The sequence below is a fragment of the Camelus ferus genome, chromosome 14 (genome assembly GCF_009834535.1).
Source record: "Camelus ferus isolate YT-003-E chromosome 14, BCGSAC_Cfer_1.0, whole genome shotgun sequence".
Taxonomy (NCBI): Eukaryota; Metazoa; Chordata; class Mammalia; order Artiodactyla; family Camelidae; genus Camelus; species Camelus ferus.
This window is the reverse complement of record NC_045709.1, coordinates 34,433,413-34,451,380: the sequence shown is the minus strand read 5'-3', so window position 1 is coordinate 34,451,380 and position 17,968 is coordinate 34,433,413. Positions and strand designations below refer to the sequence as shown.

The window sequence follows — 17,968 nt, the reverse complement described above, 5'->3', positions numbered from 1 at the left end:
GTGTAAACTAGTCTGATTTGGTAGAGGTTATTTCCATATTCTTCCTATAGGACTTCTTTTCTATGGCCACTCTAGACTTCGGAGGGATGGTGGATAAAAATGCATTCGTATTTCTTGCCTGGGTGATAGTTTTGAGATATGTTCACAAGGCTTCTGAGAAGGTCCTGTAGGATCCAGCCCTTGGCAGAAACATCCATCACTCATCCCAGTGACCATCTTGATAATGAATCCTTGTTTTGACCCTCCCTCCCTGTTTCCCTCCCCTTGTCCTTCAGTTCTGCTCCCTGGGATCACATTCTAAAATAAACTGCCTGCCAGTCAGCTTTTGTCTTACCCTTTACTTTCAACAGAACCCAGCCTAAGACATTCGCGATCATGGACAGGTAACTTAGTCTTTGAGCTGCAGTTTTCTCATATGTATAAATTTGAAGAGAGTGGTGTCTGCCTCATACTTCTTTCATTCATCAAATACTTAGTGAAACACTGCTATGTGCCAGGTGCTCTTCTGGGTCTGAAAATACAGCAGTGAGAGAAACAAACAGGATCCTGCCTTTGTAGAGTTTACTTTCTGATGAGGGAGACAGATAAAGGAGTAAACAAAGAAGAATTTCAGAAAGTGGGAAATACTATGAAATAAATAAAAAAGTCATGCAGGAAAGCTACCTTGAGGAGATGCTGTTTAAAGGGAAGACTGAAGGATGAGGAGAAGCTGGGCACGGGGAGGACATTTTGAGTAGAGGGAGTAGCAGGTGTAAAGGCCCTGAGGTGTAGGAGCCTCAGGAGCAAGGAGTACACAGAAAGTGTGGAGAATGGAACTTTGTACTTATGAAGTGTTCGGTAAATGTTGGATAATATTAGTAATAAGATTAGATCAAAAGGACAGCCTACCATTAAGTACGCAGCAGTAAGTGGCCAGTTTTGTATCATGAATTGACAAAAGTTGATTTCATAGAGTAAGCAGATAATTGTACAGGTTGTGAAGAGAGTTGTGCAGTGCATTTTTTTTCATTCTGTCAATACGGTGAATTACAGTGATTGATTTGCTTTGTATTCTTGGAATAAACTTCCCTTGGTTGTGATGTATTATCCTTTTTATGTATAGCTGGATTCAATTTGCTAGCATTTTGTTGAGAATTTTGCATCTAGGTTCCTAACAGATGCTGGTCTGTTGTTTTCTTTTAATGTCTTTGTTTTTGCTGTCAGTGTAATGTTGGCTTCATAAAATGAATTGGAAAGTGTTCTCTCCCTTTCTGTGTGGTGGAAGAGGTTGTGTAGGACTGGTATAAAATTTAACAGTCTAACCATTTTTGAATGTGTAGTCCAGGGGCATTAAGTGCATTTCACAATGTTATGCAACCCCTTATTAGCCTATTAATGTCTTTGAGATCCGTAGTGATGTCCTGTCCTTCTTTCCTGATAGTGGTAATTGTGACTTCTCTTTTTTAACTCATCAGTCCTACTAGAGGTGTATCAATTTTATTGATCTTCTCAAAGAATTAGCTTTTAGTTTCATTGTTTTTTTCTCTGTTATATTTTAGTTTTCTATTTCATTGATCTTAGTTTTTAATTATTTTGTTCCATATGCTCCCTTTGGGTTTAATTTGCTCTTTTTTCTAGTTTTTTTTTTTTTAAAGCTTGTAGCCTTCACCTTCATTTGAGAACTTTTCTCTCAATGTATAAGCATTCTTATATGTTTAACCATATAAGAATGTATAAGCATTCTCTAAATGTGTAAGCATTTAATGCTATAAATTTCCTTCTAAGCACTGCTTTATTTGCAGTCCACAAATTTTGCTTGGTTGTACTTTTACTTTTCATTCTATTTAACATATATTCTAATTTCCCTTGTGACTCCCTCTTTGACCCAAATAATATTTAGAAGTATATTGTTTAATTTTCAAGTACAGTTGACCCTTGAACAATGCAGGATTTAAGGATACTGACCCCCCACGGAGTCAAAAACTTAAGTATAACTTTGTAGTCAGCTCTCTGTAGCTGTGGTTGTGCATGTGTGGATTCAACTGTAGTATGTATTGAAAAAAACCTGTGTATAAGTGGACCCTTGAAGTTCAAAGCTGTTGTTCAAGGGTCAGCTGTATTGGGGGGATCTTCCATCCATCTTTCTGTTGTTGATTTCTAGTTTAATTCTGTGGTAGTCAGGAAACATACTTTGATTTTAATTTCTTTAAATTTATTGATGTATGTTTTATGGCTCAGAATAATGGTCTACTTTGGAGAAAGTTTCAGATGCATTTAAAAAATGTGTAATTTGCTATTGTTGGGTAGAGAAGTCTATAAATATCAATCAGATCAAATTGATTAATCCGGTTTTTCAAGTCTTCTATATTCTTACTGACTGACATAACATATCACAGCTTGGGCGGCTTAAACAACTGTTTGTTTTCTCCCAGGTCTGGAGGCTGGAAGATCAAGATGGTGGCGAGTTTGGTTTTTCCTGAGGCCTTTCTCCTTGACTTGTAGATACTGCCTTTCCCCTTTGTGTTCATATGGTCTTTTCTCTGTGTGTGCACATCCCTCGTGCCTTTCTTCTCTTATAAAGATAGATTGGATTAGGGCCCCACCTTTATGACCTCCCTTAACCTTAAATTACCTCTTTAAAGACCCTATCTCCAAAAACAGTGACATTGGGGGTTAGGGCTTCAACATATGAATGGGGGCATGTATCAGTCTGTAACACTGACTTTCTGTCTACTTGTGTTATTAATTACTCAGAGAAGAGTGCTGAAGACTCCAGTTATATTCATGGATTTATCTGTTCCTGTAAGTTTTTGCTTCATGTAGTTTGAAGTCCTTTTTCAGCTCTCAAATTCTGTGATTTACTGTGTGCCATGCCCCCATGTTTTATTATGAAAAATTTCAAACACGCTGAAAAGTTGAAAGAATGGTATAATGAACACCATATAACTACCGCCTACGTTCTACAATGAACAGTTTACATATTTGCTTTATTAAATATCTGTTCTCTATGTCATCAATTCATCTTATTTTTTAATACATTTCAGAGTAAGTTGTAGTCACTTACTAGTACTCAAGTGTACATGTTGTTAGCTTAACATTTAATAATTAAAGTTCTTTATTTGGGGGGGGTCAAATTTTCATATGGTGAAATGTACAGATCTTGAGTTGATCAATAAATCTTGCTGTCCATAGTTGTACTGTATACTTGTCCTGTGATGTGGGACTTCTTAGACATTTGTATATTGTTGCTTTCCTCATAGGGTTTTGGGATCTGATTTTTACTTACGTTAGGGGAGGACTTAATGGTAGTGTTATCTGATTTAAGTATCAGATCTGTATTTTTAGGGAGTTAGTTCTAGGCAGAATATAAATGGTTGTATAAATAGGATCAGTTATTATTTCAGTAAATATTTTATTTATTTTTAGCCTTAATTGTGGTAAAACATACATTAACATAAATTTGGCCATCTTAACCATTTTTTTCTGTGTTCCATGGCATTAAGTTCATTCACATTGTTGTGCGTTTGTCTCTAGAACCCTTCATCTTGCAAAACTGAAACTCTGTACCCATTAAACAACTCCCTACCCACCTCAACCCCTGAAACCACCATCCTACTTCCTGTCTCTGAATCTGAATCCTTAGGTACTTCATATAAGTGGAATCATACAGTATTTATCTTTTTGTGTCTGGCTTACTTCTCTCAGCATAATGTCCAGAAGGCTTATCCATGTTGTAGCATGTGAGGATTTCCTTCCTTTTAAAGACTGAATATATTTCATTATAGTCTACTGTGGACATACCACATTTTATTTATCCACTTACCCATCAATTTCACCAGTATTTATTGAGCATCTCTTATTTATCAGTCACCTTTCATTAGACAGACACTTATTGACTGCCTTTAAGGACCTGATCTGGTTATAGGCATGAGGGATACTGCAGCAGTGAACATACACACAACACTGCTGCCTTCAAGAAGCTTATATTCTAGTGGAGACTGAGGATAGGGAGATGGACAATACACAAAGAAATGTATTTCTTGATTCTAAATTGCATTTTTTCACATTTTAGTGTTTCTAATATTGAGTTGTACCTTATAATGGGTGTCATTTTAGGATTATATTTGACAGTGTTTCTTTTTTAGTAACACCTAAAATAATGATGGATTTTGTAATCAGTTTGAATCATAGATTTGGTGAATCACTATTTAATAAGTCACTTGTTGATAAGTGCTATGAAAAAAAAATAAACCAGCACAAAGCGGATAGAGAGTTACATGAGACATTCACAAATAAGGTGACATTTGAGCAGAGCACGTGTTCAGTACAGGTGGTATTTTTTTATAGCAGGACTTCCTCCCTGAGGAACACAGTGAGTTGATTCACATTCTGGTTCTGACTATGGAATGGTAACAGCTTCTGGACTGGTTAATTTGAGTAGCACTGGTGTAGAGGGTAGAGCCTTGGTGGGTGGGGGCGGGGAGAGATGGGGATTTGGGAGCATTTTGCAGGATGGGCCCACATCTTACAGGCATGGTAAGGGCGAGGATGGCGGAATTTTCCCTCTTAGGACTGGCAACAGTTCTTCTTGCTCAGAACAAAAACATTGGAGTCATCTTTGATTTCTCCATTTGCCTATACTTTACATGCAGTTAGCCAGCGAATTCTGCCTGCTGTATCTTCAGAACATATCCCAGTTCTGATCACTCTTACCACCCCCACTTAAACCACCCTGGTCCAGGCCATCATCATCTCTTGTCTGGATTGTGACGATAGCCTCCTAGCTGGTCTCCCTTCTGCCATGCTTGCCTTCCTGTAGGCTCTTCTCAATTTAGCAACCAAAGCAATCCTTTGAAAACGTGTCTGATCATGTTATTCCTCTACTTAACTTCCCCCAAAAGCATCCTGTCACTCTCAGAGAAAAGGTTAAAGTCCTGTGATGGCCTGCAGGACTGTTTGCTCCCCGACTTCGACCTTATATCCTACCTGTCTGCTTTGCATTTATTCTGCTTTTAGCTGCCTTAGCAGCCTTCCTGTTTCTTAGTCATGTTGAGCTTGTTCCTATCTTGAAGCACTTGTACTTGTTCTTTCCTCTGCCGGAATACTGTTCTCCCAGGTATCTGCAAGGCCCACGTCCTCAGGTGTCTGGTCAAGTTTCACCTTGTCAGGAGGGCCTTCTAACCACCTTGTGTAAAACAGCACCCCTCTTTCCCCACTAGCACTATGTTTTCCCCCAAACCAGGATAGGCTAGTTCTGCTGCAGTAGCAAACAACTCTAAAATACCAGGTTTGTTTCTCACTGATGGTATCCCTCTGTTGTGAGTCCTCCAGGAGGGTCTGTTCGGTTTTGTCTTCAACTCTAGGATCTGGCTGATAGCACAGCCACCAGCTTGAGCATTGGCAGAGGGAAAGACTCTTCAGTATTTGCCTGGGAGTGATGTATCTGGAAAGGGAGCAGGAAATCCATGGTGGAGAACACAGCCACGCTCTTTACCTTGCTTGACTTCTCTGCAGCATTTATTTCCATCTGACAGAATATATATTTTCCTTGCTTTGTGTATTTTTTTTTCTGTCCTGTCTGGACTGTAAGCACCACAAGGGGAGGGACTTTGTCCATCGTTCCCTGCTGTACCCAGGGCCTAGGATAAGGCATGGTTTGTAGTCAGTGCGTATTAATTGTGGAGAATGAGTGAGAATATCAAAGCAAACCATTCATTTATTCACGTGGTGACATGGAAGCCTTTGTGTGTATGGAGCAGGAAGGTCTGAGGAGAGAGCACACTTACTAGAAAAAAGCGGGAGAGATCCTGGTCAGTGGAGAGTATCAGTTTGAGATTTGAGACCGTGAACCTACAGTGAAATCTTGCAGCTCAGCTATGTGTTTCTCCAGCAATGTTGAGTCACCGAGGAGCTGGTGAGGAAGAGGCAGGAATGAACAAAGGGGCCAATTTCACGAGGAAATACGATCGTCGCCGCCCCTCCAAGGTGCACCTGTCACCCCTGCTCCGTCTCTGGTCCTGTCGGAATAATAAAGGAAGAGCTTGCCTTTAACCAAGGAATCCAGTTCCCCTGATGGCTGATTGAGGCCGTTAGAGCAGTTTTCCCTGTGTTCATTCTTTAGCTCATTTGCTTCTTGTAACGTTTTTGAGGGAGTGTCTCTTCATTTTGTAGGCAAGGAAAACTGAGGCTTAAACTGCCCTAGTCAGAATTGAAGTTGGCAGGCTCCCAGCTGAGGGGCTCTTCTGTGCTGCTGAGGTTCTGGGCAGTGGGGGCCCCCTTTTCTGGGGGACAGGGAGCTCTGGTAGCTTTTAGGTTCCCTGGAGCCTTAACTGCATCTTGGTCATGAAGACAATATGCAACCTCTTTACCGATGGCTCCAAGTTAGATGCTTGCAAGACCGGACCAGAGAGGAAGTAGTTGGGCTATTTTTATATACTCAAACAAGTGCAGTAACCACATGGCCAACTGTAACTAGTACGCTCATGACCAGGGAATTTCTTATGAGTACTACTGAAAGTGCACCTCGCATGATCTGAGAAGGTCCCTGTCAGTGACACTTTCTTGTGGTCCTGGCTGTTGACAATCTGAACATTTCATATGCTTTGTGCCAGGCTTTGTGGCCAGTATAGTGAGAACAGGCAGCCCCCCTTCAGGAATCTTTACTGTAGTTGGGAAGGCAGAAGAGGGTCACAGACGGATGATGGGAAGTGGAAATTGAGCTGTCGTCTGAAGGCAGCATAAGATTGAGACAAGACTCTCCAACGGAGAAGACTCGGGCTCCAGGGTGCCCATGTGGGAAATCTCTACAGGCCACTGCGGCGGCGATGTTAGCAAGTCTAACCACTTTTTAAATTTCTTAGAATAAATGTTTATGTGTGTCAATCCCAGTCATGCTCAGGACCTAACTGGTCAGTTTGATAGAAAACATACTCCTCTGTTATTTCTTTACACTTTGGTGACTGTTTTCTGAAAGGTGAAAGGTATTCTGTGGAAATAAACTTAGTTTGGTCTCACGTAAGAGCCAAATGACAGTGAAGCCCTGCCAGTGATTTCCACCTCTTTTCCAGTGCCCTTTGACCCCTTACCTCCGTAGGAAGATATTTTGAAAATAGACGTTAATAATTAAATTTCAGAGTTTGTGGACTTGGTCTTCATTCTACTTCAAATGAAGTGAATTCTCTTGCTTTTCACCCAGGTGGTTTTTAAAAGCTTAGAAACAGTCATTCTGAAAGCAGTTTTCTCTCTCCCTCCAGACAAGGCACCTCTGTCCAAGAGCCTTCTACTGGTCCCCAGCGCCCTGTCGCTTTTGCTGGCCCTCCTCCTGCCGCATTGTCAGAAGTTCTTTGTGTACGACCTCGAAGCAGTGAAGGAAGACTTCCAGGTGAGCTCTGCTCCACTGGCCTCTCGGGAGGAGATAAGGCAGAATTTTTTCTTTGATTTGCCTTCTTTTCTGCTGTCCTTAGTCTCTCAAAGCCTCTAAATTAGTGAGAAATATTATTTATTATTAACATCCTATTAACAATCAATTTTTCTAGTTGTATTTATTGGTAATTTCAGCAAAGCAGGTTAAAATGAAACAGTTGCTGTATCCCTTTTTCTTGATGCGTCTCTTTTCAGCTTTACTTTTTACCCACGGAAATGCAGTTTTTAACTTCAAGAGACTTTAACAATGTTGAATCTGGTTTTTGTATGATCAGTGTGTATACGTAACATTTTTAAAAAGCTGCTTCAGGATGAACTAAGCTCTTTCAGCTCTAACAGACTGTTAATCTGTGAATTACTTGTATAGTGGCGGTTCAGCCAAGTAGGACATTTCTCTTGGGTTTTTGCTGCTGAGAAGAGCAGAAGTCTCTGGCTTTTGAGATTTATGGGTTGGTATCATTGAAAACACTGGTGCTGGGTCTTGTCTATGAGTTGGAGTGCAAAAGGGTGTTCTGGTGTGAATTCCAGCTTCGGGGAGTTCCTTCACACCACCAGTAGGCAATTCTTAAACACCAGCTGAGTGTCCCACAGTTCAGCTGAGTTCTGATGCTGTCTACTCTCAGATAACATCAGCTTCCACAGGGTAGGAGTTCAGTCCCACAAGACTGCTCACCCCACCCCTACTTCAGATGTCAGTCACAAGCCCTGGTTGTCTCCTGTACTTCTGACCGACTGGCTATAAATCAGAGTTCCCACTACCCATCCTCGGGCTCAATTTGCTAGAACAGGTCACAGAACTAAAAGAAACATTTTACTTACTGGGTTACCAGTTTATTATTAAAGGATATGAAAAAGGACATAGATGAACATCCAGATGGAAGAGATGCACAGGGCAAGGGAAGGGGAAGGGTGCAGAGATTCTGTGCTCGCTCTCAGCCCCTTTCCCCAAATCTCCACGTGTTCATCAACCAGGAAGCTCTCAGAACCCTGTCCTCCTGGGCTTTTATGGAGGCTTCATTACACAGGTGATGAAATCCCTGGCCATTGGCAGTTGATCCACCCTCTAGCCCCTCTCCCTCCCTGGAGGTCAGTGCAGGTGGGGAACTGAATTCCAACCCTCTCATCACAAGGTTGATTCCCCTAGAAACCAGCCCCCGTTCAGGTGCTTCCAAAAGTCACCTCACTAACAGGACAAAATACACAGTTATGGCTTTCCTCTCTTTGGAAATTCCAAACATTTTAAGATTTCTGTGCCAGAAACTAAATATATTTCTTACTATAAATCTCAGTATCACAGAGTATTAGTGAAAATTATGGTTATAACCTGCCACCCTTTCTTTGCTTTTCTCAAATACTTGATTAGCCATTTGAAGCATAAAAATTCACTTGAACACCAACGCCTTTTTCTCGTAGTGATGTGATTAATGCCACTGCTCAGATGGGCTTCACCTAGTTCCTGCGAAGCCCCTTCAGTTTTTTATCTGTACTAGTGCTTTCTGTCGGAATATAGTGGTATAGTCTGGAGCTTTGGTGTGATTTCACTTGCTATAATGCAGTGGTTCTTAACCCTGGCTGCGTAGCAGGATCACTTGGATATACTTTTTTTTTTTTAATGCCAAGACCTCACCCTTGACCAGCTGAGTCAGAGAGCCTAGTGGCAGCACCTGGGCATTGGTGTACTTTTTAAAAAGATGCCCAGAGAATTTTAGCATATGACCGGCCCTAAGAACCACTGCTGTAAGTGTCCTCTGGCCCTGAGTTGGTACCTTTCTGATTTGGGGGGTTAATTTGGTTCATCTGGCCAAGTTGGCAAGAGTCCCTTTCAACTGCACCACTTTGTGGGCATCTGCGCTCTAGAGGTGGTGACCTGCCTAGATGGAGGACCACCACCCTTCTGTCCAGGAGTGAATAGCACCCTCTCCTGCTAGAGCCTCTTAAGAAGCCCTCAGTGTGCATTTTTTAGAGCTGCTACAGAGATATGGAGAGTCTCAGTCCTTTCTTGGGAAATGTAAGCATACACATATACAAGAACATGATACCATAGGACACAAGTTAAATCCTCTCTGGGTGATAAATGAAGTGCAGACCAGTATAGAGTGGGATATCCCTGGAGAGCCTTAGTGATGTTAGCTTTCCATTTGGTCTGAAGGAAGGAATAACTTTTAATTAGCATAGAGAGAGAGAAGGACATTTTACTTTCTGAAGCAGCAGGAACTTGAGACCCTCAGGAGTATGGTATAGGAGGCATTGATAGAGACTAATGCGAGGTTAGGTTGGATACGGACGGGAGGGCAGCAGATGAAGGGCTTTATCTTGTGAGTTAGACTCTCCCAGATTTTGGCAGTGGGAAGGTCCTGCCCTTAGTGTTCTGCAGGTTGAAATGCAGAAGCAGTGCTTTGTTGATCAGTCTTCTCAGGGAGCAGTCACCTTCGTAGCAATACCTGGTGGTTTCTTCTCAGAAAGGTCTCAGATTTTTGTGTACTTGGCATAGTAACAAAACACAAATTATTTCAAAGTGTAGCTTCTAGTTTTATGTGTCATTAGCTGAAAAAATAAACAAAAAATGGGGCTCTGTAAACCCAGTTTGTTTTGTTTACAGTCATGAAGCCTTAATTTCCTTAATCTTCTAGATTTTCCTAGCGGCTCTTTGGGCTTAGCCCTGAATAAACACTTGTGTTAGAACTCTAAATGTGTCTTTCATGGTTTCTGCATCTGCTGTTCTGTAAAGATGACAGTCAGCATCATCTTACATTTGTCAAGTACTGGGCAGCTTGTTACAAAGTGCTCTCATGCACACTCCTCCTTTGGTCATACTGATGGTAGTATATGCTGGCCCAAAGTTTCAATGTGATTATGGTGCAAAGTTATGGAATTTCTGAGGGAGGAAAGAGATTTAGTTTGAAGATGTTACCTGGATTCCACATGTGTGTCCATGGTCATTGCTAATTAATCATGGTGCTGTTTCTCCTTGAACCCAGTTATGACCTTAACACAGATTTGTAGGCAGCCACCCCCATTTCAGCTCAATGGGCAGGTAAAGTGAACTCTAGTAGCTGCCCCTGAACCAGTCCAGGGCCCCCACAGATTGGAGTACACTGATGACAAAGACAGCCTGATGTCTTGCTTGAAACAGAGACAGATGTAAAAATGTTTTGACAGTTGGGATGGTTCATTTTCTCATTTGTATTCTTGTTATTACTTCTTTTGGCAAGAGCATGGGTGTATGACGTTATACAAGTAAAATACTTTCTGCTTCATTTTCCTTATCTTAAGACAGAGTCAATACTGGCGTATCTTGTAGATATTGCGGGTTTGTTTCCATATCGTGAAAATAAAGCAAGTCACGTGAACTTTTTGGTTTCCCAGTGCAAATAAAAGTTACGTTTACACTAGAGTGTAGTCTGTTTAAGTGTTTCATAACATTATGTCTAAAAAGACAATGTATATACCTTAATTAAAAATACTTTATTGCTAAAAAATGCTAACCATCATCTGAACCTTCAGTGAGTAATCTCTTTACAATAGTAACATCAAAGATCATTGATCACAGATCACCATAACACATATAATAATAATGGAAGAGTTTGAAGTATTGTGAGAATTACCAAAATGTGACACAGAGACAGGATGTGAGCAAATGCTGTTGGAAAAAAGGCATTGATAGATTTGCTCGATACTGGGTTGCCACAAACCTTCAATTTGTGAAAAACACAGTATCTGCAAAATAAAATGAAGCTCAATAAAACAAAGTATACAGATGTTACAAATGTTCATAACAGTATTACTCACAATTAGCCAAAAGGTGGAAACAATTCAAATGTCCATTAACAGATAAATGGATTTTTAAAATGTGGCATATATGTATATGGATTATTATTTAACCATTAAAAGCAATGAACTTTCAATACATACTTCAACATGAACCTTGAAGACACTATGCTAAGTGAAATAAATAAGCCAGGTACAAAAAGACAAATACTGTATGATTCCACTTATTTGAGGTACCTAGAGTAGTCAAATTCATAGAGACAGAAAGCAGAATAATGTGAAAAACACAGGGGCTGAGGAGAGTAGAGAATGGGGAGCTATTGTGTCATGGGTACAGAGTTTCTGTTTGGGATGATGAATCAGTTCTGGTGATGGGTGTACAACACTGTGAATGTTCTTAATGCCACTGAATTTGTACACTTATAAATAATTAAAATGATACATTTTGTGTTTATTTTATCAAAATAAAAATACCAAAAAAGAGATAGGATTTCTGTTTTACCTATTTTGTAAAAAAAATCTAAAAGTAGCTGTTTTACCTATTTTGTAAGGTAATTGTGAAAGGGAAATAAGATCAGAATATTTTGCAGATGTTACTAGCTTTATCTTTCAAAATATGGAAAATATTTAAGAAGACTCAATAGTTTGAGTAGCCTTTGAATGACTGTTTTTCCTTTCTATATCCCTTTATATGTTTTTCACCTAAACCAGAATGATTTAAATAAACTAAGTTAGCTAAAAATTTCAAATTAGTAATATTTAACAACAGTTGTCATAAATTGCCTTGTACAAAGTTGCTATGAAGTAGGTTGATCATTAAAATTAAGCTCAGAAATGTATATTTTGGGTTTATCCCTAAGTTGCTTTTCAGATACAAGTTTGTTTTATTTAGTAACATAAAAATAAACATCTGGTAGCCTTTCATTCCAGCTCATATATATGATTTTTGAAATTTTACTAAACACAGTTTAAAAATTTTTTAAGAAAATTTTTTGTTATTTTAATGAGAACACATTCTATTATAATAAACACAAAATTTTTGAGTACCATTATATGAAAGGAATTTTTAGTCTGAGAGGGTCAAGCTCATTTCCTAGGGAAATCATATATGTAGTTCAACTTTTTTGTGTGTGACATTAGTTTGCTTAGAGTATAATAAATAAGCAGTATAAAGTAAACACAATAAATTTGCTGTGGAAGAGATCTGAACAATTTTTACTCCTATTTGCTATTTTTAAATCCCCATCTAGATCTGGAGGTTGATATGTGGAAGAATAATTTGCCTTGATTTGAAAGATACTTTCTGCAGTAGTCTGCTTATTTATAATTTTAGAATATTTGAAAGAAGATATGGAAGCAGAAAATTTGCAGTAAGTTTTTATGTATTTTCCCTTTGTTACTTAGATTACAGAAAAAATGTTTTTGTTTTCTTATTTTGCAATAATTTTATTTTATTTAGCTTGATGTTATTATTGACAGTTATCTTTTAATTACATGATCCTCAGTCTGGTTTGGAGCATGGACAATAACCAGAGAAAAATTTTAAATTTAAGCCACTAGCATAACAAAATAATAATAATGATAATGATAACAGACAATATTAGTGAGTAGGCAATAAAAATTTTAATTAGGATTTTTACTTTAGTAAAATTCTAATCACTTATTTTGCTTAATGGTTTGTGTGTTACTTGTAAAAATAAATCATACTGTAAATATCTTTTTTTAACATACTTAGAAATTATGGAAGTTAATACATTTGACCAATATTGTTTTACTCCCTCATTTTGAAAAGTCTGTTTGAACAAAAACAAACTTAAAAGTATATATATATACCTGAGCTGGTACTAATTAATTAAAATTAGTTTATTTTTTGAAGGTTCCTCTCTGTAATGTTCTTCCTATTTTATTTTCAGTCCTTTTTACTGGGTTCCTGGGTTTTGTCAGCCGTGGGTGACTTCATCCTTGTTGAAGCTGTGTGGTATTCATTTGGTATCACTGCAGCCAGGAATTTGCCTTCTGGATTGTAAGTAGCTCTCAAAGATTACCTTAATTCATAACTGCTTAAATCTGATATAAAGCATTATTGTATGTGAAAGTCAGTACAAGAATATTTTTAAAACTTCTGGATATAGTAAAATTTATATTACCTGTAAAAAATCCAGTATATACTTACATTTTCATTACGTTCTGGAAACAATTTATTTTACATGCACTCTTTTTTTTTTTTTTTTTTTCAGCTTTAAAAACTCATATTTTAGAGAATTTTTAATTAATTTCTTGTTCTGGTCCTGAGGATAGAATTGTGTTTTTGTAGTGAAATTTTGTCTTTGTAACTTTGTGAATGAATTAAACACAAAAAATGCAAAACTTAATTAGATTAGATTAGGAAACAAAATTAATTTATCTGAAGTTAAGCTTCTGAAGAATGCTGCTTTTTAAAAGTGATACTGTTTATATACTTTCACCAAAGATAAAAGAAAACAATATGTAGGTTACAACTTTGAAGCCAACCTGCGGTGTGTGACCTAACTCGGACTGTCTGTGCTTTCATGTTATGTTGGTCTTCTTTTAAAACAAAACAAAAAAGTATTAATTTATGAAATAACTACTGTCTGTGAGCAGAGTTATAAGCACGTATAAATGACCTTAAAGCATCTCTGAATTAAGTATCTGAGATTGTATGTGAGAGATGAGGTCCTATGAAATAAAGATACCAGGTAGTTAAAATTCTGTGTGTAATAGCTTCAGCCTTTTAATTTAATTTTCATTAATCTTCTTTTGAGAACTGTTAGACAGTTGCATGTATCGTGATTCAAATTCACCTTGGTCTCTATTTTAAAATATGGTTAATGATCTAATAGCTTTCACACTTACATTGTTAATATTTTTGATCACAGCTGCCCTTTATGGGATTTACTGAATTGTGTGCATGTTACTGAATTGTGTGCATGAGTGTCGATCTTTAGCTGTTTTAATAATATATGATTCTGAGTAATATTTTAATGGTGACAGATAAAGTTCTTTGTCATAATTATCATACAGTTTTTGAGTTCCATGGGCTGTAATTGCAATTAGACTGAGAAGTTTAGTTTGCATCCTCTTCTATTGTGGAAAATAGTATAGTCATTAGGAATGATTCCATGTTTATTCTGAAAAGAAACAGCGTTATTAAATCACTGCTTTTCCCCCAAACATTTCTCATCCAGGCCAATTCTTTTTTGGTTCTTTGTAAGGCCTACTGAGTTACGGAAGGGTTATTTGTATCGTGTGTTTGTGTTAGGATAAATTTCGAGGATAAGTCATAACATAGCTTTTAATTCTTATTTACAGTGTTCTCTTGTCTTGTGACCTTTTTTTCCCTATTGCACACAGAGTTGAATGACCGTAATTTCTTTGTATGAATGGCATTTTCTTTATGGAATCCTAACAGATGTATAGAAGGAAGATTGATTCAATTTTGAAGTTGGTGGCAGTGCTTATACTTAAGGCCAAGAGGCATTTATCTATTTAAACCTTAATTTGTAGCAAGAATTGGAAACTTGAGTAAGTTCAAAAGTTATAGGGTGCCCTTTGAAAGACAATGGAATGTTAATTCAGACATCACCTGAATGATAATATATTTCTCTTTCCTTTTTAAATCATGAATCATTACAGTGTGGCTATTTTGAGTCTTAAAGTGTTCTCAAACATAGAGAACTTCTTGGAACATAAATCTTTACTTCAATAAATAAATTTTGCATTTTGTAAATATATCTTTTTTTTGATGATAACAAAGCTTCAAAAACTCAGGAGAGGAAACTGTCTCTTTTTAGTCAGAGTGTTTTATAATTTGCACTGTTTTCCGTATAACATGTTACCTTTTTCTTTCTCATCAATGCCAAATTTATCTGCACTCCCTAGAATTCTTCACTTCCTATTTAATTCTCTCCCTTTTTTTTCCTAACCTCACCACTGTTAAAACTTCTCATATAAAGGTTACCAGTAACCAACCAATTTCTAAAACCAGTGGCTTATTTTCACTTATCTTATTTGACCCTTCAGTAGCACATTGAATGCTTTTGACCTCCCATTATTTCATGAAATAACCTGCTCCCTTGATCCTAGGACACTACTGTCTCCTGGTCCTTTTTGACCTTCCTTACTAGTTGCAGCCCCTTTCTCAAGCTTACTCCAGGTGCTTTCTCTGGGCCATCTTGTCCACTCCCATGACGTCAGCTATAGTTGACATCTGACATACAGTTTGTTTCCCAGCACTCTATTTCTAGTCCATATTACTTTCCTGATCCTTCAGTCATATATCCTAATGACTTCTAAGACTCAAAGAAAATTCATCATATTCAGAAGCTCTTAACCTCTTCTGATCACCTCTCCTTCTGTACTTTCATCTCCCCCTCCTTCTGTACTTTCTATTTTAATTAATGGTATTTCCATCTACTCAGTCACTCAAGCTGGAAATCTTTCTCTTTTCTCATCATTGGAGTAGGACATCAAGTCTTATTAATTCAGAGTCCCGTCAAATTCATCTGTTCATCCCATGTTCTCGACCCCTGCTGTCCTTATCTCAGTCTTAACTGGTCTTTTCCTGTCTAGATTTTTGGCAGTAATTCTCCAATTACTCTTCCTATCAATTTCAGAGCATTTCATGCACTGTTTTCAGAAGTTGTCCTTCTAAAATACAAGTTGGCTCATCCACTTAAAAACCTTTAAATCCTCATTTGCTTCAGAATAAAAATCAAACTCCCCCAAGGTGGCATCATGGCAGTCCGGAATAGTGCGAATCACATAGACCAGATTTATCTGAGATTCCAGCTCTGCCATGTATTACTTGTGTGTCGTCTCGAGCAAGTTACGCCTCTCAGGTTCCATTTCCTAAGCTCAGTTTGTAGATGACCCTCCTATGTAAATTGGGGGCCACACTCTGTACTTCACAGGGCAGTGGAGGGAATGAAATAAGCTCATCTGCACAAATATCTTAGCAGTAGCAACAGCCCCACTCCATATATTGTTTTTTTTTTCCTTTCCCTTCAAAACCCTCGTAATCTGACCCTAGTGCAGTATTTCAAGCCACTCCCCCGTTGGTCATTCAGCCTTCTTAATGTTCTGTGTATCTGTATTCATGTGCTTAACTTGGTTTCCTTTCTGCACCCTGTTGCCCTTTGGCAGGGTTAATTGTCCTTTTATTTATATTCCAACAAAGTTGTTAAGATACCTATTAGCATTTATTGCATTGGATCGTCATTATCATTATCCGGCCCTCCCATGCCACCCTGCTAGCTCACGGAGGGGGAACTATTTTTACTTCATGTACTCGTTGCCTTTATTCAGTAATGTTGAAGGGATAGTCTTGGTTACAGTGTAACCCCTTAAGACTATAAGGGGAGGTCTTTGAACCATAGACGTTTCATCTTTTTTTATAGTGCTTTGCAAAGAAATTACGCCTGGCATATGATGGATTCTTATGGCTGTTATTTGAAATTCAGAAAATGTAACCACTAGGTTTTGAAAGTAATGACAGCTCCATTAGTAGACGCTGTATGTATTAGTTGCTTCTAGTAACCCATGCTTATCACACACCTGTACTTATAGACCTGTTATTTTTTCATTGTTAGTATTTACATGTGGATATTGTATTGTTTCCCAGAATCAGATACCTCGAGAGTAAGTGGAATTTTGAGTTTTTACATATCATATTAAAATGTGTCTGATTATAATGCTGAATGACATTTTTAAATTAACTGTGTTTTAGATTATCTAAAGTTTTATTGTGAGAACCATGACATACATTTTCACTTTGTTGGGTTTTATTGCTCTCCAGTTCTTTTCATCAGGAAAAGTCATTGCAGAGAACTTGTCATTTAAAAAATTATGTAAGAGCAGATTCATCTGTAGAGTTATGAGTAGGCAATGACTGTATACATACACCATGAGCCTACATATCAAATACAAGAGTTATTTCCCTTGTTTTAGAAATAATTACTCATTTAATGATATTTATTAAAGCATCTTGCACACTTAACTATTCAAAACTTTAAACAGTTTTCTCTTTGTTGAGGAACGACATCTCAGTACCATCTTAGCTCCTTTACCATATGTAGCTATGAGGATGTTTACATTCTGTAAGCTTGTTTGCTTTTTATTATTGAAAAATTGGTGGTTGATATGAAAGGAGTACTGAACGTGGTTTCTAATCCTGGTCCTTTAGCTGAGCAAGTCATATAACCTCTTTGAATGTCATTTTCTTTGTGTTTAAAACAAAAGGATTAATCTGGAGGATCATCTAAGGGATCTTCTAATACTAAAATGCTGTTTTATGATTGGCCTCCTTTGTGTTTATCTTTTCTTTTATCTTTTCTTTTTCTTTTTTTTTAAGAATATGAATTTGCCCATATTATAGAAATCTATTTATAGCCAATGGATTTATTTGATTCTTAGTCCTATTAGGAGATGATTATGTTAAGAGTAATACAGGTGATTTAGCAAAGAGGAAGTTATGGTTGACTCATTTGTGTACTTCCATAAAGTTTAGAATAATATATTTATAGATTATAGTTTACTTCCTTTCCTTTTTAAATGGAGAAGTACTTGGTTTGTTACTTTTTAGGGGAAATTAAATGACAAGGCTAGAATAAGAATCCAAAGTCCCTGACTGGTGCTATTTATACTGTGACATATGGCCTGGGAGAAAATCAGACTCTTTTGTAATGTGATGTTTTGTTGCCTAAGAAGAACAAACTGATTAGTTATTTCTAATGGAGGAAGATATTTCACCATATAGTACAAACATCGTGTCATAGGAATG

At 37.7% G+C, this 17,968-nt stretch overlaps 1 protein-coding gene across 2 annotated transcripts in view; it reads left to right on the top strand.

Moving 5' to 3' along the window:
- The window catches only part of UBAC2 (UBA domain containing 2), a 147,738-nt gene that overhangs the window by 14,017 nt on the left and 115,753 nt on the right, over positions 1-17,968 (top strand). For both annotated transcript variants that reach the window (XM_014568171.2, XM_014568170.2), the window contains exons 2-4: positions 7,233-7,360; positions 12,420-12,539; positions 13,083-13,192. In XM_014568171.2, the coding sequence (XP_014423657.1) occupies positions 7,233-7,360; positions 12,420-12,539; positions 13,083-13,192 (358 nt within the window). The remainder of the gene's footprint in view (positions 1-7,232; positions 7,361-12,419; positions 12,540-13,082; positions 13,193-17,968) is intronic.